General features: G+C 44.4%; 1 protein-coding gene across 1 annotated transcript; it reads right to left on the bottom strand.

The window, feature by feature from the left end:
* Window positions 1-160: 160 nt before the first annotated feature.
* trpn1 (transient receptor potential cation channel, subfamily N, member 1) lies at window positions 161-22,577 on the bottom strand (the record flags this gene model as incomplete). The annotated part of the gene is made up of 29 exons (XM_080836340.1): window positions 161-309; window positions 731-937; window positions 1,316-2,232; window positions 2,459-2,916; window positions 3,355-3,561; window positions 3,865-4,062; window positions 4,677-4,784; window positions 5,197-5,352; window positions 5,453-5,551; window positions 5,675-5,776; window positions 6,320-6,526; window positions 6,778-6,876; window positions 6,995-7,195; window positions 7,453-7,551; window positions 8,047-8,163; window positions 8,439-8,567; window positions 11,385-11,513; window positions 11,646-11,744; window positions 11,984-12,085; window positions 13,121-13,321; window positions 13,482-13,580; window positions 14,092-14,193; window positions 14,969-15,070; window positions 15,478-15,576; window positions 16,426-16,530; window positions 16,903-17,016; window positions 18,597-18,692; window positions 22,039-22,140; window positions 22,431-22,577. The coding sequence occupies 29 exons, from the start codon at window positions 22,575-22,577 to the stop codon at window positions 161-163; spliced, it is 4,950 nt and encodes a 1,649-aa protein (XP_080692466.1).
* Window positions 22,578-22,637: the final 60 nt, after the last annotated feature.

Consider the following 22,637-nt stretch of genomic DNA (forward strand, 5'->3'; position numbering starts at 1 on the left):
ACTATCACTCGCATGGTAATTACAAGCACATGAGAACCAAACAAGGCAGTGTAGTGGTAAGTGAAAGATGTAACATTGACTAATTTTGTTGACGGCTGGGCTGTCAAGTAAAGCAATCCCCCCCCCCCACCTGAATACAGTAACATTCTCCCTCGTCTTGTCACATTACTGTCCTTCCTTCTCTCTCTCCAGTGGGTTTTTGCTCCCTCTGTCCATGGACGGTGAGGAAGCGCTGGACCACTGCTGTCCAGTCCACCACATGTTCCACCCGCACCTGTCCACCCTGCCTGAGGGCCAGAGAGGGTCCACCTGCAGAGCACAGAGCATGGCACAACTCACAGCAAGGCATGGTTACAGGTATTAACAGTCAATTTGCATCTAAGTTTGGCACCTAAATTACATGAAATTAGCTTAGCCAAACATGCTAAACGAGGGACAATGTGCCGACCTTTTGTTTACATCCACAATTCAGCTCAGGGTTTTAATTTAATTTTATTTTATTTTTGATTTATTGTCAATGTTATGCCTTTTGGCAAAAAAATTGGGTGCATTTACATTTTAATGTTCATGAATGTACACTGTCCCTCTTGATCAAATAAACAATTTGATTGATTGATTGATTGACTGATTCAGTTCAGTAAATGTACTTTACATGGGAGGAGTTATAACATCTGCAAGAATACAAGTGACAGCTGAAATACTAAAATAACAGAGAGGGGAGGTAGTGCACTTATTCCTGGTTTGATTGGTGTTTGGAAGTGGATGGACGGAGAGTGGGAGCTGTACTTGCCCTCGGGAATGACCTGTGTCCTCCTGTTACCCCGCATCCAGCTGACGGAGGAGTGAGCCAGCATATCAAGCGAGCGGGTGTCAGACAGACCCTCCACATCCTCCTCCTCACACATCAAATCTCGAGCCTCTGCGGAGCATATTTTACCTGCAGATGCACACAACAAACAGTCCATCTTGAAAAAAAAATGCGCGTTCCAAAGCACACTAAGAGGCCAGAGAGGATTATAAATGGTAATGTTTTCACACACTTTGTGTCCTCTGGTATCCTCGGAACATCTATGAGTTATCTGCCAAAAGCCATAAGTCTCTCTGGTGACTCTGCTTCCTGTAATTCTGACTCATTTGTTTTTCTTATTTTGTAATGCATGAGCAACAGGTTTCGTATTCGCTCAGCGGACCCCTCGGCACATCATTTGTATTACATAAGCCCAAGAAGGATTAGCTTTTATCAGCAAAAGTGCGGTTCTGTTTAAATATTTTATGACCAACTCTCACTAATAATTTCAGGGGGATCTAAACATACCACCGTGTTTGCACAGAATCTTGGCGTAGAAGAAGAGGTTGGTGAAGAGATTGAAGGGCGATGGCGTTCCGGACTTGCGGCTCATGTCGCGGATCAGCACGGCCCTGCCGAACTTCCACTGCATGTCCGACTGGGCCTGGATGCGCTGGTAGGTGTCGCTCATCATGGCGATGAGCAGGTTGATCAGCACGATGACCGTCACGACCAGGTAGATGCCAAACGCCAGGCTGGCCACCACGGCTGCGGCAGGGGGAGAGCGGTCCAGGGCAGGCATCGACTCGGGCTCGGTGAGGCCGAAAAGGGCAAAGAACAGTAGCACTGAGACGGTGAGTGGGCTCAGCTCCTGCTCTGAGATCTCAGTGGCATTGTTTGAGTCTACGTCCTGGAGACTTGCCGGATACACCGGCTGGTACACAGCCGTGAGGCTCATGGTAAAGGCCGTGTGGAAGAGCACCAAGATGACAGCGAAGCGGCCCAGGTCCTTCATCAGGTCACGGATGATGATGGCCCAGGGGCCGAATAAGTGGTGAAAGGTCAGGAACTCCAGTAGCTGGATGAAGCCCAGCGTCATGGCAACCGCCAGCAGAACGTTGCGGGCAAACAGGCAGTGCAGGTGGCTGGGTGGCCACCACTGGAGGACAACTGCCAGGAGGTGCAGGAGGATGGCCGTCAGCGAGAAGCCCAGGAGCATGAGGCGGATCCAGGCTAGCCCGGCCCGCTCTCCAGGGTGGGTGAGCTCGGAGACCACCATGCCACAGAGCCAGGCCAGCAGCAGCCACTCTGACCAGCCCGGGACCAGGTGACCGAGAGAGATGGGGTTGATCGGAGGGAAGACTATGGTGATGATGAAGAGGGCCAAGAGAAAGAGATGGGATACCAGGTGGCTCATGAACTTCACAATGGGTATGGTATTGAACCTAATGGGAAAGAGCAAAAAAGGTATTGCTTTTTTTATAGTTTGCCTTTTCCCCCAATACTCACTTTTGCTTAAAAAGTCTCTCTCTCTCTCTCTCTCTCTTAAAATATCTATTCTGATATCTGTTCTTCATTTACAGAATACCAAATCAAGTATGTACTAATCCAAGATGAATGATGAATCAATATGAGATTCTAGACTCTAGAGAGTGTGAAACCTTCTCCAACCTGTGCTTGAGGGGCAGGGAGAGCACCAGCCAGAGTGGGGGGCAGAGCAGCAGTCCGAAGAACAGCAGCAGGATCCTCCAGGAGTCCCACTGCAGGCTGCCGTACCACACCTCCGTCAGGTACTTCTGCACGGCCGGGTGTGACACCACGCCCTTCTGTCGGCACTCGATCAGGCAGTCCAGGACACTGGCCCCACGGTGGTCCACCGCCCGCAGGATGGATCCGGCTCCCCGGGCTCCGACAGCCGAGGCCACGGTGAGCAGGTCGGAGGCCAGGGCCTCGCAGTGCCTCGCTGCCGCCTGAAGGTCCACGGACCGCTCCTTCTCCCGTAGAGCCGCCAAGCCCAGGGCGCGGGACAGGCGCACGGCCGTGTCCAGCGGGGCGGTGGAGTGGAGCACAAGCTCCTCCAGAGCCAGGTTCCCGTTCAGGCGGCCACACACCATCAGGTCAAACACAAACTGGAGGGATGAGAGGACAGTGTGTATGGGGGAATGTAAAATTAGTTCAAGGCTGCCCTCTAGTGGTTTGATATATGTTTGGCACCCACTAGGAATTTCCCTTAAAAAAAAAAATTTGGACATGGACCTAGTTTCTCCAATAAGCCAGAGTTACACAAGCGTTCCTCTCTGAGGCAGGCATTAGACAAAGTTCTGGACTTTATTTTCTTCTTTTGAAATAAAAATCAGTTCAAAAATGAGTTTAGGTCTGGGCCTCAATGTCCACCAAACCAGCCATACAAAACACAAAAAAGAGAGAAAGACTGACAAAGAGAGAGTACAAAAGGAAAGAAATGAGGAGTAAGAGAAAATGTAGACAAAGCATGAGAGATGAATGAAAGACTGCGAAAGAGAGAAAGGAAGAGTGACAGTAGAAAACAATCAATACATGAACTTTACCCTCCTATCTTCTAGTAAGTGTAGCATGTTGTTGTCTCTACACAGCAGGAAGCTGACGGTAGCCTGGTGGTTCTCTCCAGCTGCGTACTGCAGTGGCGTCCGGCCCTGGAGGCACTCGACCCGTGCTGATGCCCCACTCTCCACCAGGAAGCGCACCATGTCCAGGCACCCAGCCTTAGCAGCATAGTGCAAAGGAGTCCAGCCCGTCTGGAAACAAAAATCTGTTAGAATCTAACGGAGCTAACTACTTATTAAGTTTGTTTTATTTGGTCAACTATGTCAAACTAACTACCTTACCTGGCCTAACCCTTGGTGAGTTGCTGAGCAGTTCACTCATACATTTTCTCACTGCCCTTCTCATTAATTTTCTTAGTTAAAAGCTCTTAAATTAGCTTCGCCTGTGATCTACTATTACTCCTGATAGCCTTTAAAAGCAGAATTATAACTAATTAAATCACTTCTGAACATTTCAATAACTCCATCATCATGCCCACCTCGGTGTTCTCTCACCTGGTCTGTGAGGTTGATCTCTGCCCCCTGGCCCAGGAGCACCCTCACCATGGACACGTGTCCGCTGGTGGCGGCCAGGTGGAGGCAGGTGCGTCCACGCTTGTCCCTCAGCTGAAGCAGTGTGCCAGACCGGCTGAGGAGCAGACCCACCACAGCCGTGTGGCCGCTCTGGGCCGCCAGGTGGAGGGGAGTGGCGCCCTGGGGGGGACACACACAGTGTCAACAGTCACACACTAATACTACCGCGGCATCAACAACTGTGTGCTAATGCTTACATGGCGTCAACAGCTGTGTGCTAAATGCTTACATGGCGTCAACAGCTGTGTGCTAATGCTAACATGAGGTCAACAACTGTGTTCTAATGCTAACATGGTGTCAACAGCTACATGCTAATGCTAACAATGAGAGAACAACAGCCCAAGCCTGCTTATGGTGATTTACCTTCCAATAGGATTCTGTTCAAAATCACCAGGCTCTACCAACATTACTTTACTTTCATCATTCATTACATTTATCAGGTACATTTAAGATAGGGGTTGCAACTAAACTGTTGGTCATCATTCTCAAGGAGCGAGGAACGATGTCTATGGCTGTTCCCATACCTCTGGGCTTGAGCATCTTCATTGTACAGTGATGACCTGCTATTGTGTAAGCAAGCTTATGCTACTAAAAATGAGATCACTACATATCTTTGTTTTCTCTGAGCCGATGTAAAGCCATTATTGTGAGTCAAAGGTCAAAAACCTGTACTGAACTGAAGGGCGTGTGTCTGTAGAACCGAATAGAGATGTGATCACAGAGTTGGAACATGCCTGTGTGTCAGTCTCTGTGTCCGCTTGCACTCCGGGAGAGTTGAGCAGCAGCCGCACCACACTCTCATGACCTGACTGAGCAGCCAGATGCAGGGGAGTGTATCCTGACTGAGGGTGAAAACACACATACGCACACACACACACATACACACACACACACACACACACACACACACACACACACACACACACACACACACACACACACACACACACACACACACACACACACACAAACACACACACACATACACGCACGCACACACACACACACACACACACATACACACACACAAACATACATACACGCACACACACACACACACACAAAACTCAGCTGCAATGATCCACTCATGGTGTAGTGCCCAACCAAAATGAACAAAAAAGGTTAACAACACATTCAGTCTGTACTGGCGTTCTGTTACTGTCAGGTAGCTACCATGGATTCAAGGATGGACCAGAGAGGTTATTTGAACGGAAGCTTTAGTATTCATAAGTTGTCTGATATAAGACTTCTGACCTCTGAGGGGAGATGCTGTCTGCGAGCCCCTTCACCACTCCTGAGAGTGCCGTGAGGCCGTTCACTGCGCATGGTGGCAGGCACCTTGGTTAACATCTCTCTCACAAAGTCCACTTGACCAAAACAGGCAGCAACGTGTAGAGCTGTCAACCCTGTCTGGGAACACACACACACACACACAAGCACACAACATAGTGTTTCATTTCATGTGAGAAATGTCAAAATTGCGCACTTTTGAGTCATTTCTAGTAGTCACCTTAGAGCTGCTGATCTTCAGGCAGACATTGTTCTTCAGAACGTCCAGAATGTGAATGTGCCCACTCCTGGCTGCTAAGTGAATGGCTGTCATTCCTTCCTGGAGGTAGAAAGAGTTAAAACAAAAATCTTTCTCAACCATTCCAACCAATGTCTCAGTAACCATCTAAAACCAATAACACAGCTTCATCCTCTGGTTCACGCTGCACTCCAATGCACTCACAGCGTCCTCGTCTGCTGCTGGGGCTCCCGCTTCTAGAAGAACCTTCACGACCTCTGTATGACCCCCAGCCGCAGCCAGATGCAGAGGGCAGGAACCATTGGCCTGATGGGTATGAGGATGGAGAGTGATTAAACAAAGTAACCACCACCACCCCATTCCCTCAGGAAATGTGATATTTTAAAGAAAGTCTCAGAAATCTTCATGACTGTAAGAAGGGTGATATTTAGATTACCTGCCCAAACCATTAAATAGTATAGCATACTGTGGGGCAGAAGTAATGTGACACGTGTCGTTAGCACACTTTTTAGGCGTGATTTCAGTCGCAAAATATATCTATTTTCTGATCGCTAAGCGTTTTATTCCTTTTAATGTCGGTCGGTGCTTGAATGACTAAATGATTGATTGAATGAAGCTGGCATCGTACATTCTGGTTTGAGGGCATTGACATGCTTTGATTTCTTAGGTGATCAGCCACAACATTCAGTACATTCAACAGGAAATGAAAGGCCACAGCATGCGGTGAGTCGCTGTTTGTGCAGTGCTCTCTCATGTACACACATCGACCCCTGCGTATCCTATGACATCATGGAAAGCATGTGTAGATTGATCCCACCTCCTAATCGCCTTCCAGATGACGTCACTGACCTTGTTGTGCAGTGTGCTCACGCCCCCTTGGTTGAACCTCAGCAGCTCCCGGATCACGGCGCCGCTGCCCTTGGCTGCAGCGATGTGGGTGCAGGTGGCCCCCCCCACGTTGGCCAGGGTGGCCAGCTCCGGGCGGTGCTTCAGGAAGAGCTGCACCACCTCTGAGTGGTCATCCTCCGCAGCCAGGTGGAGGGGCGTCTGCCCGTGCTGAAGTGGATGGATGGACGGTAATTCAATTACATTACATTACATTTTTATAGCGACAAAACAATACAATTGTCTCAAGGCGCTTTACAGAGTCCAGTGCCTGAACACCCCTAAGACAGGGGAATTTAATTTGAACACATTTTGAGCACAGAAGCAAATCAATATGCCACAAAGACTGTGCAGAATGCATTATAGATGGCTGGATAGGCATGTTCAGTGAGTACAGTGTGGATCTGAAACTTGAAACTAACAATATCAGTGGCAGTGATGTCAGCTCTCAGCTTCAACAAGCTACTGCAGACGTCTAGTTGTCCACTCATGGCAGCCAGATGGAGAGGAGTCTGTTTGTTCTGGAGGACAGGGGAAAATAGAGTGTGCAATCTGTGAGACGCCCTTCAATCCACAATCAGACTACTTTCAGTATGCTGTAAGAGAGATGATGATGGTAAGGATGTAGTGCTCACTCACTAGGGAAAGAGCGTCTGTGCTGGCCATGTGTGTCTCCACCAGGAGTCGGACCAGATGGGTGGATCCATTTTGGGCAGCTAAGTGCAATGGAGTCAGTCCAAGTTTGGTCTTTGCATTGACAAAGGCCTTATGGGCCAACAGGAGGTCTGCAATGTCTTCATGACCATTCTCAGCTGCCAAATGTAGAGCTGCTTTGCCATCCTGCAGAGACGAGTTACCGTAGTTACCATACCATACATTCTCCTGACGACAAACTAACCATTTCATCAACTTTACATTTACATGTAGTTATTTAGCAGACACTTATCCAAAGCGACGTACAAAGGAGATAACTTTGCTGATGCAGGCAAAAGAAAGCCGAAGCCAGGGGCCATTTGTCTAAAAGCAATGGCATTTTTTGAAGTATTTTTTGATGCTGAGTGGAGCCAACAGCAAGGAAGTATCCATTGAGTAGTCACCTCATCAAAGACGTCTACCCTGGCGTGGTTCTGCAGAAGCATCCTGACCACTTCCAAGTGACCCTGCTCGGCCGCCAGGAGCAGTGGCGACCAGCCATTCTGTCGAGCAGAACCAACAACAGAGAAAGCCTTTGATTTAAGAATTTCCTTATACACAAGGGAGAGGAAGAGAGAGAGAGAGAGAGAGAGAGAGAGAGAGAGAGAGAGAGAGAGAGAGAGAGAGAGAGAGAGAGAGAGAGAGGGGCACAAAGAGAGAGACTAAGAAAAAAGAGGGAAGAGAAAGTGCCAAGAGACAGAAATAGCAAGAGACACTGAGATGAAGAGAGAGAGAAACAGAGGAAGTGCTCAAGTAAAAAAGATGGAAGGAGAGAGAGAGAGAGTGCCACAGACAAACAGAAATAGAGACTGAAACAGCAAGAGAAACAGAGAGGGAGAGAAAGAAAGAAAGAGAATGAGAGACCATCGCAGAATCCTAGAAAGGCCTATTAATCCTGCCGCGAGCTGGCACAGGAAGACTGGGTTTTCCCACAGCTCTCATTAGGCGGCAAGCAGCATAAGGTTCTCATCGGCCAGTCAACTGGCGGAGCTCCGTACCTTGGCGTGCTTGTTGACAGCCATCTGCAGGCAGCTGGCAGTGACGCCACGCAGGATCTCTTGCAGGACAGCAGTGTTTCCCACCCGGGCACAGTAATGCAGGGGAGTCTCCCTTAACTACAGGACCACACAAACACACATCCAGCAGGGGGACTCACTCATGTGTCGTGTACATATACAGTCGATAGGCAAAGCAAGGAAGGCAACATTTGTTTAAAAGAGCACGTTTAAAAACAACACACTGATAAAAGTTCCCTAACTGAAATTATGGAATATATAAGTAATGATAACAAGCTATAACCACGGCATATAAGTAATATATGTAAATGTACTAAACTACTCCTTTACTACAACCCCTCTATCTTCTCTGTGAAGAAGTATCAATGACAAACCCCTTTTGTCGTTGCAGTCACATTGGCATCGAACTCCATGAGGGTTCTGATGATGAGGACGTCCTCCCCGTCGTCATGGGCGCTGTCCTTCCCGAGCTCTGCGGCCAGGTGCAAAGACGTCTCCCCCCTCTGCCAACACACACACATGCTCACATGGCATTACTGACACATTTATTTCACATGTGCTTTAATTATAAGCGTCAAAAGGATTAATGTTATTGTAAGGAAGTGGTCAGAGGGTTTCACAATATGGCAGAACTGCAGATGTTTAATTTTGAAGGTAATAAATGTTTCAAGGGGAAGGTTTATCACAATGCTATAATACTGACAGTATTTCAGGGACTGCTTCTTCTGAGATTCATGGACATCCAAGAGCCACTGTTGGTACTTCTCAAGTACTTCTAAGTATGGTTCACGTGCAGTGGTGGACAGTAACGAAGTACATGTAATTCGTTACTGTAGGCCTAGGCCTACTTAAGTAACATTTCCATATATCTGTACTTTACTCAAGTACATTTATTTGGTAAGACTTTATACTTTTACTTCACTACATTTAAAGCGAAAAGTATTACTTTTCACTTCTTTATATTTACAGAAACACTCGTTCCTTACTCGTTCCTTTTTTATTTTTAATAAAATACCAAAAGGTCAAAGTGTGTCGCGACTATAACCTATCAGCGGCAGCGCCCAGCGCGCGATTATCTGCTGAAGTTAACAACAGGTGTCGTCCTGATTGAAGAATTGCGAAGTCACGCTGGAGCTGGAAGCACAAGGTGGTGTACGTGCTTGTGGTCATTGAGAGTTCTTACTCCTAGAGATTATTAATATTATTTGTCAGGTAAATGGCTGAGGAGCTGACTGCAGCATCATCGGATGAAACAGAAGTTGGTGCCCAACACCCCTGGCCTTATTTAGCCGAATTGTCTGAATTCATCGAAAAGAAAAAAGAGTCCTACTACTTTAAGTGGCGCCTCTGCATTAAGAACACTACGCTGTCGGCATTCAGGAACTCGGCATCAAATTTAAAAAAGCACATCGAGGTATGTTCGCCATTACATGACTACTACTAACAGAGTGGTTATAAATATGCCCCGGTTGATTATATAACATTGAAATACATTACATTAACAGGTGCTTTTATCCAAAGCAATATGCTAGCACCCAAATTATCTGTGGAGATGCTAAGTGCCAGAATAATACAGCCTCCTTCACCAAACGTTAAAGGTACAATATGCAACAATTATGCTTCAGGATTAGGGTTAGGATAAGCAGTTTAACCTTAAAATAACAGCTTAAAAAAAATTGGGGCGCTACAATGACTTTTAATATGGAGAATTGCGTCCGTGCCAATAGCAGGGTCGATAGGCATATAACTGCGTTCTGTAGTTTTGCCTGCCGATGCCCGCCGACCTGACTTTGATTACCTTCTGCCGATCTAGTAAGTAGCTTATTTGCCGTCTTGCTTAGTCTTTTGTTGCACATGATTGATGTTTGACTGTGTAAGGACAGTCGTTGAGTAATTAGTTTGTCATAATGTCAAAGTCAGCACATTTCAAGAGATTTCGTTAGTTTTAGCTGCTAGCATACCTTTAGCGAATAGCTATTAATCCTTAATGCACCTTTATGGGGACACAGTCGAATTCATGGTTGCGTTTTGTTATTGTCTGCGTATACTGTATGGTCTCTTCAAAACTTAGGTAATGTTTCGGCAAATGTCATGTTTATGTTGAATGATTTCTGTAGTTTTTCTTGAGTTTAAACAGTTGTGAATGTGATTGGTATTTGTTATTTGTAAAAACTTCCATTTTACTTTTGAATCTCTGATTTTAAGGTCATGAATGAATGCTATTGACTATTCTGTTTATGACAAGTGAAATTAATGAAAAATAAAATAATGAAACTTGAAGGAATGCTTTTTGTGTTGTTGCTTCAAAACCACTTGGTCTTACTTATAATATAGTTTTGAGTATTTTGGGTTTGATAAGGCAAATGTAAAGCATTGTTCACCTGTTCAAGTAGGGGTTTTGATGTGACAGTTAAAAAAAAAAATACTTTTACTTTTAATACTTAAGTATTTTTGAAGGCAGATACTTTTGTACTTCTACTCAAGTAAAAAAATGAGGTGAATACTTTTACTTTTACTTGAGTAATATTCAATGCAATGTAACTGTACTTTTACTCAAGTACACAATTGGTTTACTTCGTCCACCACTCATGTGTAAGCGATTATCATTGGCACACACACAGAGAGACGCGCACACCCACGCACACCCACACAGACACCCACGCACACACACACAGACAGACACACACACACACACACACAGACACTCACACACACACACAGACACTCACACACATACACAGACACTCACACACACACACACAGACACACACAGACACTCACACACACACAGACACTCACACACACACAGACACTCACACACACACACAGACACTCACACACACACACAGACACTCACACAGACACTCACACACACACACAGACACTCACACACACACACAGACACTCACACACACACACAGACACTCACACACACACACAGACACTCACACACACACACAGACACTCACACACACACACAGACACTCACACACACACACAGACACTCACATACACACACAGACACTCACACACACACACAGACACTCACACAGACACTCACACACACACACAGACACTCACACACACACACAGACACTCACACACACACACAGACACTCACACACACACACAGACACTCACACACACACACAGACACTCACACACACACAGACACACACACACACACAGACACACACACACACACACACAGACACGCGCACAGACACAGACACACACACACACACACACACACACACACTATGCTTTCTGTTTGATCAGTGTGTGACGGTTCCTTAGGTTCCTTAGGGCAGCGGTCTGACCTGGTTCTCCTGCCGGACACAGTGCTGCGCCTCCTCAAGGCTCCTCTCGCTGGTCAGGTACTTCAGGATCTCCTCCACAATGGGAACATGACAGTGACGGACAGCAACATGGAGGGGATTCTCTCCTGCCTACACAGGAGTATTCAGTGGAAATCTTATTATTAGAAAGGACTCACAGGGTGGTTTTAAGAAGGGGTGTGTGTGTGTGTGTGTGTGTGTGTGTGCGCGCGTGTGCGCGCGTGTATGAAAGTCTATTTGCACCTTAGATTTCCATGTCAGGTCACCTCCCTCTTCTATCAGAGCTCTCAGCATCTGAAGGCTCCCATGGCGAGCAGCAACATGCATGGCAGTTTCCCCATTCTGGAAGGGATACAGCCACAGGAACTCTCAAACAGAGGTCAAAGGTCACTGCAGATATCCATTGTGCAGATGATCAGATTCTCAGAGGCTAATAACCCCCCTTGGAGACTATAAGGATTTTCCATGAAATGATGAGCCCCGCAATTTAGCGTGCTTAAGAGGGTTAGATTTTGTCAATAGCATGTCTCTTGAGGTTCTAGACGATTGCGATTTGTGAGATTTGGTTCAAACCCACTGACCTCCTGCTCAGCGTTCACGTCTGCCCCGCTCTTCAGAAGCATCTCGGCCACTTTCTCTCCCTCTTTCACACGGGCAGCAATGTGCAAAGGTGTCTCCTGAGCCTGTGTATGCAGACATACACACACACACACACAAACATACACCGCACACACACACACCACACACACACACACACACACACACACACACACACAAATACGCATGAATCACCTTGAGCTATCAGCAATGGCTTTGTTTCTTACAGTTGCTCTTTGTCTTTTACAATTAGGCTACTTTTTTGAGGGTAAAAAAGGCTGACAGAAACAGAAACTGTTGCACAAGCATAAAGTGAGCGGTAAAGTTGTGATCAAAAGGCACTAAGGCTCACATCTTTGCTGAAATGTTAAATGTTTCAGTGGACATTTTAGCACTTCCTGCGGTGTGGGGGCAGAAGAGGTCAGCTCTATTTTCTATGGAAATAAGAGTTTCAGATGGAAACTAAGTATGTAATTTGTAAGTATGCTATTTTCACTCCTTCCCCCCATAGCATAGGTTACATACATGTGAAAGAATGGTCTTAAGTTTTTAAGCTACTGCAACAGCATATTAGGTTACAGTAATATTGGTTAACTGTGGTATTCCCTGTTAATTAGACTGAACTTTAATCCTCTACTAGGCTTTTTTTACTTAGAATTATCCTGGGAACAAACTGTAGGCTATTTGGTGCAGTTGATGCATCCCAATCCCCAGCAAAAACCAAACAGGAGAGTGAAAGCCTGTTTAGTTAACCTGAAGAGCAGCATTGACAGCTAGCCGACATGGGGAATGCATAAGATATGGGAGGTTTTGAGCCACAAGGTGCGATCAGAAAGACTTGGGCAGTGATAGTTTATGACATTCAAATGTTCCCTGTCAGAGAAGACCATGACGCCACACCTTTATCCAAAATCCAGACATTGGACGGAAGTTGTGTTTATCGCTGGAGTTTAGGCAACCCACTGTTTCTGACAGCCATTTTTGCCCCTCAAAAATAGGGGCCTTAGACTTACAATTGTACCTCCAAATACATGTATGAGCCGGTAGATGCGTAAAACAACCACCATTGTTATGATACACACTAGTATACCCACACTTTAAATCTAATCACAGAGCTCTACCTTGCCACCATTGAGCTGGACCTTGGCCCCAAAGCCCAGCAGCATCTGCACCACCAGGGGCTTGCAGTGTTGCACAGCCACGTGGAGGGCAGTGAGGCCATCTTTAGTGGTGCCGTCCACTTGCGCCCCCTTCAGGAGCAGAGCCTTCACTACAGCAGTGTGACCACGTTTGGCAGCTGCATGCAGACAAACGGCGCCAGACTAAAAAAAAAATGGAAACGGCATAAGAAGGAAGATTATTATCAATTAACTGTCAACATTAAGACCTTAATATATAACACATTTCATTGCAAAAGACTTTATCATTAATTAAGGAAGGTCGCTGTGAGTGAATACCATTATTCCCCAGTATGTTATTCACCTTATTGGGCATATGCAAAGGGACACCTTTCTTCAAGAAGGTCAGGGCAGTTTCCGGATGGCCACACTGAGAGGCAATATACAGCAGAGTGCTGCCATCCTACACAACACACAGCGACACACTAAAAAAGGGCTGTATGCAGTTCACAAAAAAGATACAAATATCACACACACACACACACACACACACACACACACACACATATAAATGATGAATACATAGACACATCATATCAAATAGATCAATATTCTGTTCTGATGCATATTGTTTTGAATAATTTTTTGCGCATTTGAACGACATCATTGATGGTAGAGGTATTTCTACTTTTCAACGCCACAAATGTATTACCTGCACCTGTAACAACTTAATGCTGGAATAATAATGTGTTGAGACTGAGAGAGAAACAGAAAATATCACGCCAGCAGACAGCAATTCTGAGAAGCCCTTGAGGCATAATCAGTTATCTCTGACTACTAGACTGGAGGCCATCCCACACCACCTGGCCTTCTGGACCTTCTGTTCCCTTGGAATGAAAAGCACATTACCCCTGAAGTTGAACGATTAGCCCTGGCAAGGGTGTCTTCCAGCAGAAGACGGAGGCTGCCAATACCTTGGTCCTTGCCAGGACGTTGGACTTGAACTTTTCTGTCAGCACCTCCACGATGTTGGTATGGCCGCGTTCAGCAGCAACATGTAGAGGGGATCTATCCATCTGGAGTGTATGTTTGTGTGTGTGTGTGTGTGTGTGTGTGTGTGTGTGTGTGAGAGAAAGAGAGTGTGTGTGTGTGTGTGTGTGTGTGTGTGTGTGTGTGTGTGTGTGTGTGTGTGCGTGTGTGTGTGTGTGTGAGAGGAGAGAATCGCCAATAGACAGTTAGACAGTCCCAGTTCATTGCCATTCTCACACTCAATCCCCCCCCAGAGATTCATATAACCATGACATAATGATTGACTAAATATGTTCAATACCCATTTCAGTCTCTGTTGAACACCATGATACATTTACATTTCATGTAATGAGTTAAAGGCTACAAACAATGAACTAGATGATGGACTGAATCTATTTATTAGTGGAGAAATGATTGGATGGAGGAAAGAAGGGATGACTGAATGAAGCGAAGAAGAAAGAAATGTCTATGAAGTGTTAATCGGCAAACAACAAAATCCTTATAAAACAGCTTTGATTGATTAGCAGCCATAAGCTGACATCATGTCTGGACTATTCAGGACAACAGTTTTCAGTGGCTAGTTTGTGACTGATCGTGAGGTCTGGTGATAGCAGTTTTAAGTGACAGGCAGCCAAGTTAACGTCAACAGGAGCGAGACACACGATCACTTCATCATGGAAAACTTCGGCAGGGATTGCCAGGACCTGTGTGTCTAGCAGTGATCCCGCGAGGCGGCCCGTGACAAGTAGACTGTTAAATGATCAAACTGGGGCTTATCGAATCAACTATGTCTCAAAACCCGGCGTCACCTCCACACCTCACCTTGTCTGCTATGTTTGGATTGGCCTTGCCCTGGTAGAAGACCTTCAGCGTGGCTTCGTCTCCCTCCCATACGGCGATGTGAAGGGGCGTCTGGCCTTCCTCCTATAGTCAACAGGGGACAGAAGACAATACGACAACAACAACAAAAACAACATCCATTAAGCTTGATCATCTACCAAAGTTTGACATTCAGTCCCTACAGCACATGATGAGCCCATCTTTGATGAGTGGTAATAAATACAAAAAAAACTGGCGATTCATTACATGGTATACTCAGGCCAGGGTTAGAGTTAAGTGCTGGGGGTAGTAACATGTGATAAGATGCACTTACATACAAAGTACAGTATTATTCATTATTTATTATAAGGACACCAAATGCTGAATTTTCATGACTTGCTAACATTTGACGCTAGAAACGAAGCCCTTTCTGGACAGAATTTAATAATGTAGAGTTATTACAGATTTTAAAAAGTTTTCATATAATGCATAAAAAATGGGGTGAATCTCACATTCTGGACATCAATGTTGGCCCCAGACTCCACCAGGATCTTTGCCATCTCTGAATCCTTTCTTCGACAACAGATATGGAGGGCCGAATCTCTATCTCCCTGGTAACATAACAGCCTGTGTTCTGTGCATGTCATCCATGACGCTCAATGATAACTTCAGAGGCCTGTGTTTCTTTTGAAGGGCACCCCAAAACTTCAAGCCAGTGGACGTAATGAAAATAGAAGCTTCAATAAACTTTCATAGCTGTGTTGTGTAATTAGATTACACGCCCCTAGCAATTGCATCAGTTTAAATATCCTTTAAATATGTGGGCAAACAAGACTGTAATGTGTTAATACTGGCTCTCTAACCACAGCACTAAAAAATATTGAGCAGTAAAACCAAAACACAAAGTTGATAAAGATCAGGCATTGTGCCGATCAGCTCTCCAGACATTGTAAAAAGCTGCGATAAAATGGCTCATAGAATTGAATGCTCTCCCGTGTTACTTTACATTGTTTTATTGATTGGATACACAATCCATTTCTAATGGAACACACATATGCACACACGCACCCAGTCCATAACTGGAGCCATTGAATCTTTTAACTTCAACTGCAGTGTCTTATAGGATACATTTAAAGCAATAACTTCATGAAAATGATGATATTGGCCTGTCGTGATCCTTGTGGATACAATACCAACAAAGCCCCTGAAAATCTTTGTCTCATCCACCTAAGATGGAGCGATACCTAAAAATGTCTGATTACCATTTAATCATACTTTATTATGCAATATCCACAAATAACACATTCCCTGTTGCAGGAAATTCATGACTGACTGCTACGGTTGATAACAACTGACAAATATGTCTCTTGTCACCTCTGTGTCATTATGAAATGACACTATTACAATTGGCCTGGTATCTGGGGCGTGTGTAACGATGGGACACCGCTGCCAGCTCTTACACTTCTCTGGGCTCGCAGCTGGGCCTCTGATAACGCTCCAAGCAGCTCCTTAACGATTCCAACATTCCCCGATTCAACGGCCAAAAGAAATGGAATGCAGCCATCCTGAATGTGACAATTACATTGACACACGCACATACACATACACACACACACACACACACACACATACACACACACACGGAAACAATGATATGCTCTTGGCATGTGTGAATGGTTAGTGCCAAGCCAAAAGAACAAAAAAGACAATAATGGCATTCTGTTACTGTCTGGTAGCTGCTGTGGGTTCCAAAACCAATATGAGGATATAAAGAAAGTCCAAGTGCAGATGTAATTACACCATAGGAGGGGAAATATATGCTCCCATTAAACTATCTGATATCTAACTGATAAAACATGTTTCATGACCAATATATATGGCCCTGTTATGTATATTTGCAATATGCCAAAGCTGAAAGTTTATGCTCAGATAAATACCTTATCTGGAAAAAGACGGGCATCCTTGCTTGAGAGTTTGAGAAGTGTGTGGACAGCCCCGTGGGACCCAGTCGGTCGGCAGGCAGCGAAGTGCAGTGGCAACTGGTCTTTAGGCTGCATCAAAATAAAAACATAGTCTTAGTCATAGTTTTTTTACCCTAATGGAAAAAAACAAACTCTGAAACTGAAAGTGTTTTCTGATGAATTATTCTGGCTTTTAATCTTACAGCAAAGAACCCCCTATCACCCATATAGACAGCACCACATTCCATATTACTCCACTTCCATTCAAAAAATGATTCACACGAGGCTTGTTCTTTCGGACAATGAAATGTTCTTAAATTAACCATTTAAGTGTTCTGTCAGGCTTGAGGGGTTACTTCATGGGAACAACCCTATAATATAGTATTATATTATAATACTAAAGGACCATACCAATAAAGAAGGGTGACAGTTAAGTTAAAGAGAAACATCTTAAATTAATTACATTGATAGACTTTGCAGAGCAATTTGTGGTTTAGTGGCACACAGTACTCATGTTATATTCAGCTATTTAGAGGTCTATTATCTTCAAAATTGAATATAGTGGCAATTAAAATGCATTAAAAGAAATTAAATGCATTTGGGATGCACTACATTAGCTGTATATTAATGGGACTGCAAAACCACAATTGCTCTAATCAGAAAGTAATTATCTGCGTTCAAGAGATAGTGTGTTGTACACCATTGTAATAATGCTCCTGACCCAAAAGCCTCTTGGCTGTGATTTTCCCTCCTCTGTTTTTTTGCCTTCAGAATGGGTGAACCCCCAACACCTCCCAAATTTGCTCTTAGATGGCATAAATGATGTCTCTCTCTGTCTTTCTATCTCACTAAGCACTCTCTCACTACTCTCTCTCTCTCTCTCTCTCTCTCTCTCTACACTCTCTCTCCCTCTATCCCTCTCTAGACACACTCCCTCTCTCTTTCTCTCTCTACACACTGGCTCATTACTCTCTCTCTTTTAATGGCATTTTGAGAAGCTTTAGTGGGGGGCATTCTGTTAACCCACTCCTTGCAGTTTCTAGTATTGTTGAAGATACTAAAAGACAGGGTTAGGTTGAGCTAAAAAGCCAAAGTACCATCTGTAAGTACAAATCAAGTCTCTATCCCAGAGCCCGCCAAAACAAAGGTGTCTCAGTAAGCGAAAAGTAAGATATATTCACTATTAAACACTATGCAGAAGCATTAAAAACACATCAGACTTTGTGAAGCACAGAGCAGAGGATCCTGTCAATCAAATCCTAAGTGCGTCATAATGCCTTGGTTTCTCTGCCAAAACTTACATAAATAATGGCAGTTTCAGTTAACATTTGTAAAGTAGAGACATGCTATATGCCAAACCACTGGAATGCCACTCTTCACAGACTCTTCTCAGCAGTTCATATGCTCGCCAATAAAAAGAGACAGAGGTGGAGGTAGAGAGACAGAAGAAGGAACCAGAAATAGAATGGGGTCGTGAGAGGAAGACAATGAAAAAGGATGGGTAGACAAGCAGACAGAATGACAAAAGAAAGAGGGAGAGAGAGAAAAGGAAAGAGAGTTGGAAGGAGAGAGAGAGAGAGAGAGAGTGTGTGTGTGTGTGTGTGTGTGTGTGTGTGTGTGTGTGTGTGTGTGTGTGTGTGTGTGTGTGTGTGTGTGTGTGTGCTTCCTACCCCTCCAGGGATATTGGGGTCTGCCTTTCTTGCCAGAAGTCTCACAATCTCGTCCTTGGAGTGTGCTGCAGCTATATGCAGAGCAGTCCTACCATCCTGTGGGACACAAGAATTTCACACTCTCAGATTTATCTCAATGTGTGAATTGCTTTTCAAGCCTCTCAAAATATGCACCACTGCTCATATTCAAAGTTGATGGCAACTTTATAAAATTAAATAAATGCAGGTATATAACATCTATAAAAAATGAGTAGTGTAATATTGACTTAATCAGTTGAATAAAACAAATCATGGGAGATAGATTTTTGTAAATATACATATCTAATCATATTTCACTGAAACAATGGATTGAGAAGTTTGAGAGCCCTATTGGGGTGCACAGACCGGTACAGCTGCAATTTTTACAAATTCAGAACCAACAGACATTCCAGCAGTGTGACGAGGGTGACGACGCGTGTCACATCCTTTCGATCACCCTCTTTTCAAAACGGACACATAAAATACTGTGGGGGATTTCCACATAGTGGGTGGAGAGAGATTGAAGATTGAAAAAAAGATTGAAGTTCGAAGGCAAATATGAAGCAGGCAATTTTTTTCTGACCACTGTCAAGACGCGTTGTGGTCTATACCCCTCTGATGGAGTGGGATTTCCAATTATTTACAAAGACAGCGTTTTTACCGTGCATTATGGTATTTTAGGCTATGGCAGGGACTGTAACCCCATACTGTGGAACACCACAGAGAAAACAATTTGGACTCCTGGTAATATGGAGCTGAAGAAATTCCACAAACCCCAAAATCATTGCGCAAGGAGAAAAAAAAACTGGTTACCTCAACTGGGACAAGACGGTCTATTGGGACACAATAAGAGCCAAGTCAGGAAGCAAACACAAACACCCCATCAGATTCCAGAGGGAAGAGCCGTTACCATGCCAACGCAGAGATGGAAAGCCGATGGCTCAAGCCGAGAGGGTACAGGCTGAATGTGAGAGCCAAGCATGTGCCGTCCAACTATTACCCCTACTAGCACACAGTTAATTACACACATTACCTACCGAACGAGGCCCCACCAGGACACTGCCAGAGCAAACATGGCCGGGCTCCTTCTCTGAACGGGTCTTAGGTAACAAGCACTTACACTATTTGTCCGGGAAAGCACAGCTGTCAATCTGTCAAGAAGAGCCTGATAGAATACCTTAACTCTGAGGGGTTATGAGTGTGAGTGGAGGGGAACGGGGGTATATGAGGATAGACACGAAAACATCTGACTAGGGTATATTAAGGCTTTTGAAAAGTCGGATTGAGGATTGAGCTGGCGCCCGAGAGGTGAAACTTGCCCTTCCCACAGAATGCATACGTCCCAAACTGGAGTCTCCAGATCTGTTAACGACTAAAGAATTCTCCTCTGCTACCCTCGTTCACACGCCATGCCATTCTCTGCCAGAAGAGCCATAGGAGCTCACAGGGCTTAGTGAAACCTGGGCTCTACCACCCGATGAAAAAAAAAAACGTTTTGGATACCACCTTGCCAGACTCCTGTAAATTCCCCCAGACAGAGAGGTGCATAATGGACACCACACATGCAAATACAGAGGAACAAAGGGGGAGATTTATCATCTCAGCACACAAGCAGGTTTACTTTTGGTTTTAAAGGGGCAATTTATGTTTGTTCTCTTAGGCCAAGGTCGAGCCGTAAATGCTAGCGGGGATTTTTACGACACGCCATGTGGATCTGAATGATTGATAAAGAGCTGTAGTTTTGAATAAGCTCAGCAGTTTATTGACTTGTGAGGATCAGCCCACCTATGATAAATGCATGCGAGTGGTTACATTCAAAAATAAATAAATGATCGCAGGGCCCACATCCAAAGCTTTTGGGGGCTTGCATATCTTAGGAATGGAGGCAAGTAAATGTCTCAATAAGTCAAAGTGAAGTTCTTTCATTGAATTATGTGTTTCAGATGACTTTGAAAAACGATGGCAGGGAAGGCATCCATAGACTTTCAGCCATAAATTAAGAGGAAAATACAATACATCATGAAAAGCCGAAAAGAGGAAAATAGAAAAGGCCTGTTTATTGGAAACAACATTTGAGCTCACTCGAAATAGCCCATCTTTTTAATAGTGGAGATTGTGATGCTAACTGTTATAATGATTCATAATTTTGCGTTTTCCGAGCCGTTAAATTGTATTAATTATTCCTGAATGAGCCATCTGGATCTGCTAGGACCTGTAAAAGGACCTTTTGATAATCTCAAATTGCTGGTAAAAGTCATGGCTGCTGCCACTGAGAATCTGGCACCACTCTTAACAAGGTTGGGTCTCCTTCCAGTTCAACCTCAATTGTGATGCTGTAGCCATATTTGGTGAGCAAGAGGTTAATGGATGCCATGTTGCACTTGAAAGACACATCTGTCCTTCTCCATTTAACACGCTTTCTTAATTTTGGATATGGATGCGTGCATGCGTGCGTGTGCGTTCCTATTTTCTGTTCCCAAGACACAAATGAACCATTTTCAAAAAACTGGGAAATACTTCCCACTGGAAAGAACAGATAGCCTGCCCTCTCTGCGGCCAGGGCATGTTCCAAGTTACGAGATGTCAAACGCTTTAATTTCTTTTGTGGGTAAAAGCAACTGTGTGGATTAAATGGTTTTAATGGCAAATGTGGGGAGACAACACCTGCTGTAAAGCATTATGTCACCACTTTATGGGCATGTTTGGTAGGAGGGTTTCAGGAACTAACGGTGACTGGGCAAATGACTATGACACAAAGGACTGGTCACGGATTACATAGACATATCATAACAGTTCTTTGTAAGGCTCAACATCACTGTATACTGTATGCTGACACATTGAACTTCTCCAAATTTTTGAGATCGTTATGGTCTCTGGAACTTGAAGTAGGAGGAACAGCCAAAACCTTCTTTGTTTCGTCCTTGTCCAAGTATTCACAAAACAGAGGCATCTCAGGGTCTCAGTAGAAAAGGTCAGCCATAAAAAACTAACAACCAACCAAATGCTGCATTCAGACTTCTATTCTCCACATGATGCCCATTGAGGTAATAACCTTTTTCCTACTCCCTCCTCAAGACCCTCGCCCCATAAACAACAACACCAGTCAAGAAGACATCTCTGCAAATAGATTGCACACTAGGGAATACTGAAAGCCTTTCCAGGTTCATCCAATAGCACAAAAATGGCAAAAACCCACATAAGTACTTCCAGGGATAGAGAATAGAAAAGGGCACTCATCTTTTTTCTGACTTTTCTCAATCTTATTTCTGACTCTAGTGTGGATTGGACTGTTTGGAAGGAGTGTAGAATTATTTTTTGATTGAGAAAAAAATTCTTTCCAGGTATTTTCACATTCTGTTGTCATTATGGTGAGTTTTAATTTAAAATGTTTGCTTGTAAAGGAATAGCTTTAGGCCTGACTCACCTTGGTCTTTTCACTGGGGTTGACTCCCATCTCCAGCAACCTCTCCACTACAGCCACACGGTTCTCTTTCACCCCAATTATAAACAGACTTAATCCTGACTCCTAGGCCAGAGAGGCAGATGAAACAGACAGGTAGATATATGTTAACATGGATGTTAACAGTTTTCAAAATAAGATTGCGCAATTGGAAATTATTACAACACCACCCGTAACACATTTCTTCCTAAACATATGAAAGGAACGATTCCAATGGACTGAATGACATCAATTCACTTTTTGTTACTAAGTCTTAAAGTTTTTTGTGATAATGCAAACGAGTGATTCCTGATAAGTCATTAAATATGAGTCTTTAAACACGCAAAACAAACAGAAAATGCAAAACGCTTGCTTACCTCATCTGTCTGGAAGATTTCTGGGTCTCCTTTGTCAAGCGCTTTAATTTTCTGCTCGACCACAATCCATTCTCCCCTGAGAGCGAGCTGCATGAGCCGCTGGCTGGACGAGAGACATCCGGAGTGGACAGAGGAAGTTTCTGACATCTTTGAAAAACACACACTCTTTCAAAGTAGGCTACTTAATGAAACTATAGGCTATGGCAA

The sequence above is a fragment of the Sprattus sprattus genome (assembly GCF_963457725.1).
Source record: "Sprattus sprattus genome assembly, chromosome: 4".
In the NCBI taxonomy this organism is placed as follows: domain Eukaryota; kingdom Metazoa; phylum Chordata; class Actinopteri; order Clupeiformes; family Clupeidae; genus Sprattus; species Sprattus sprattus.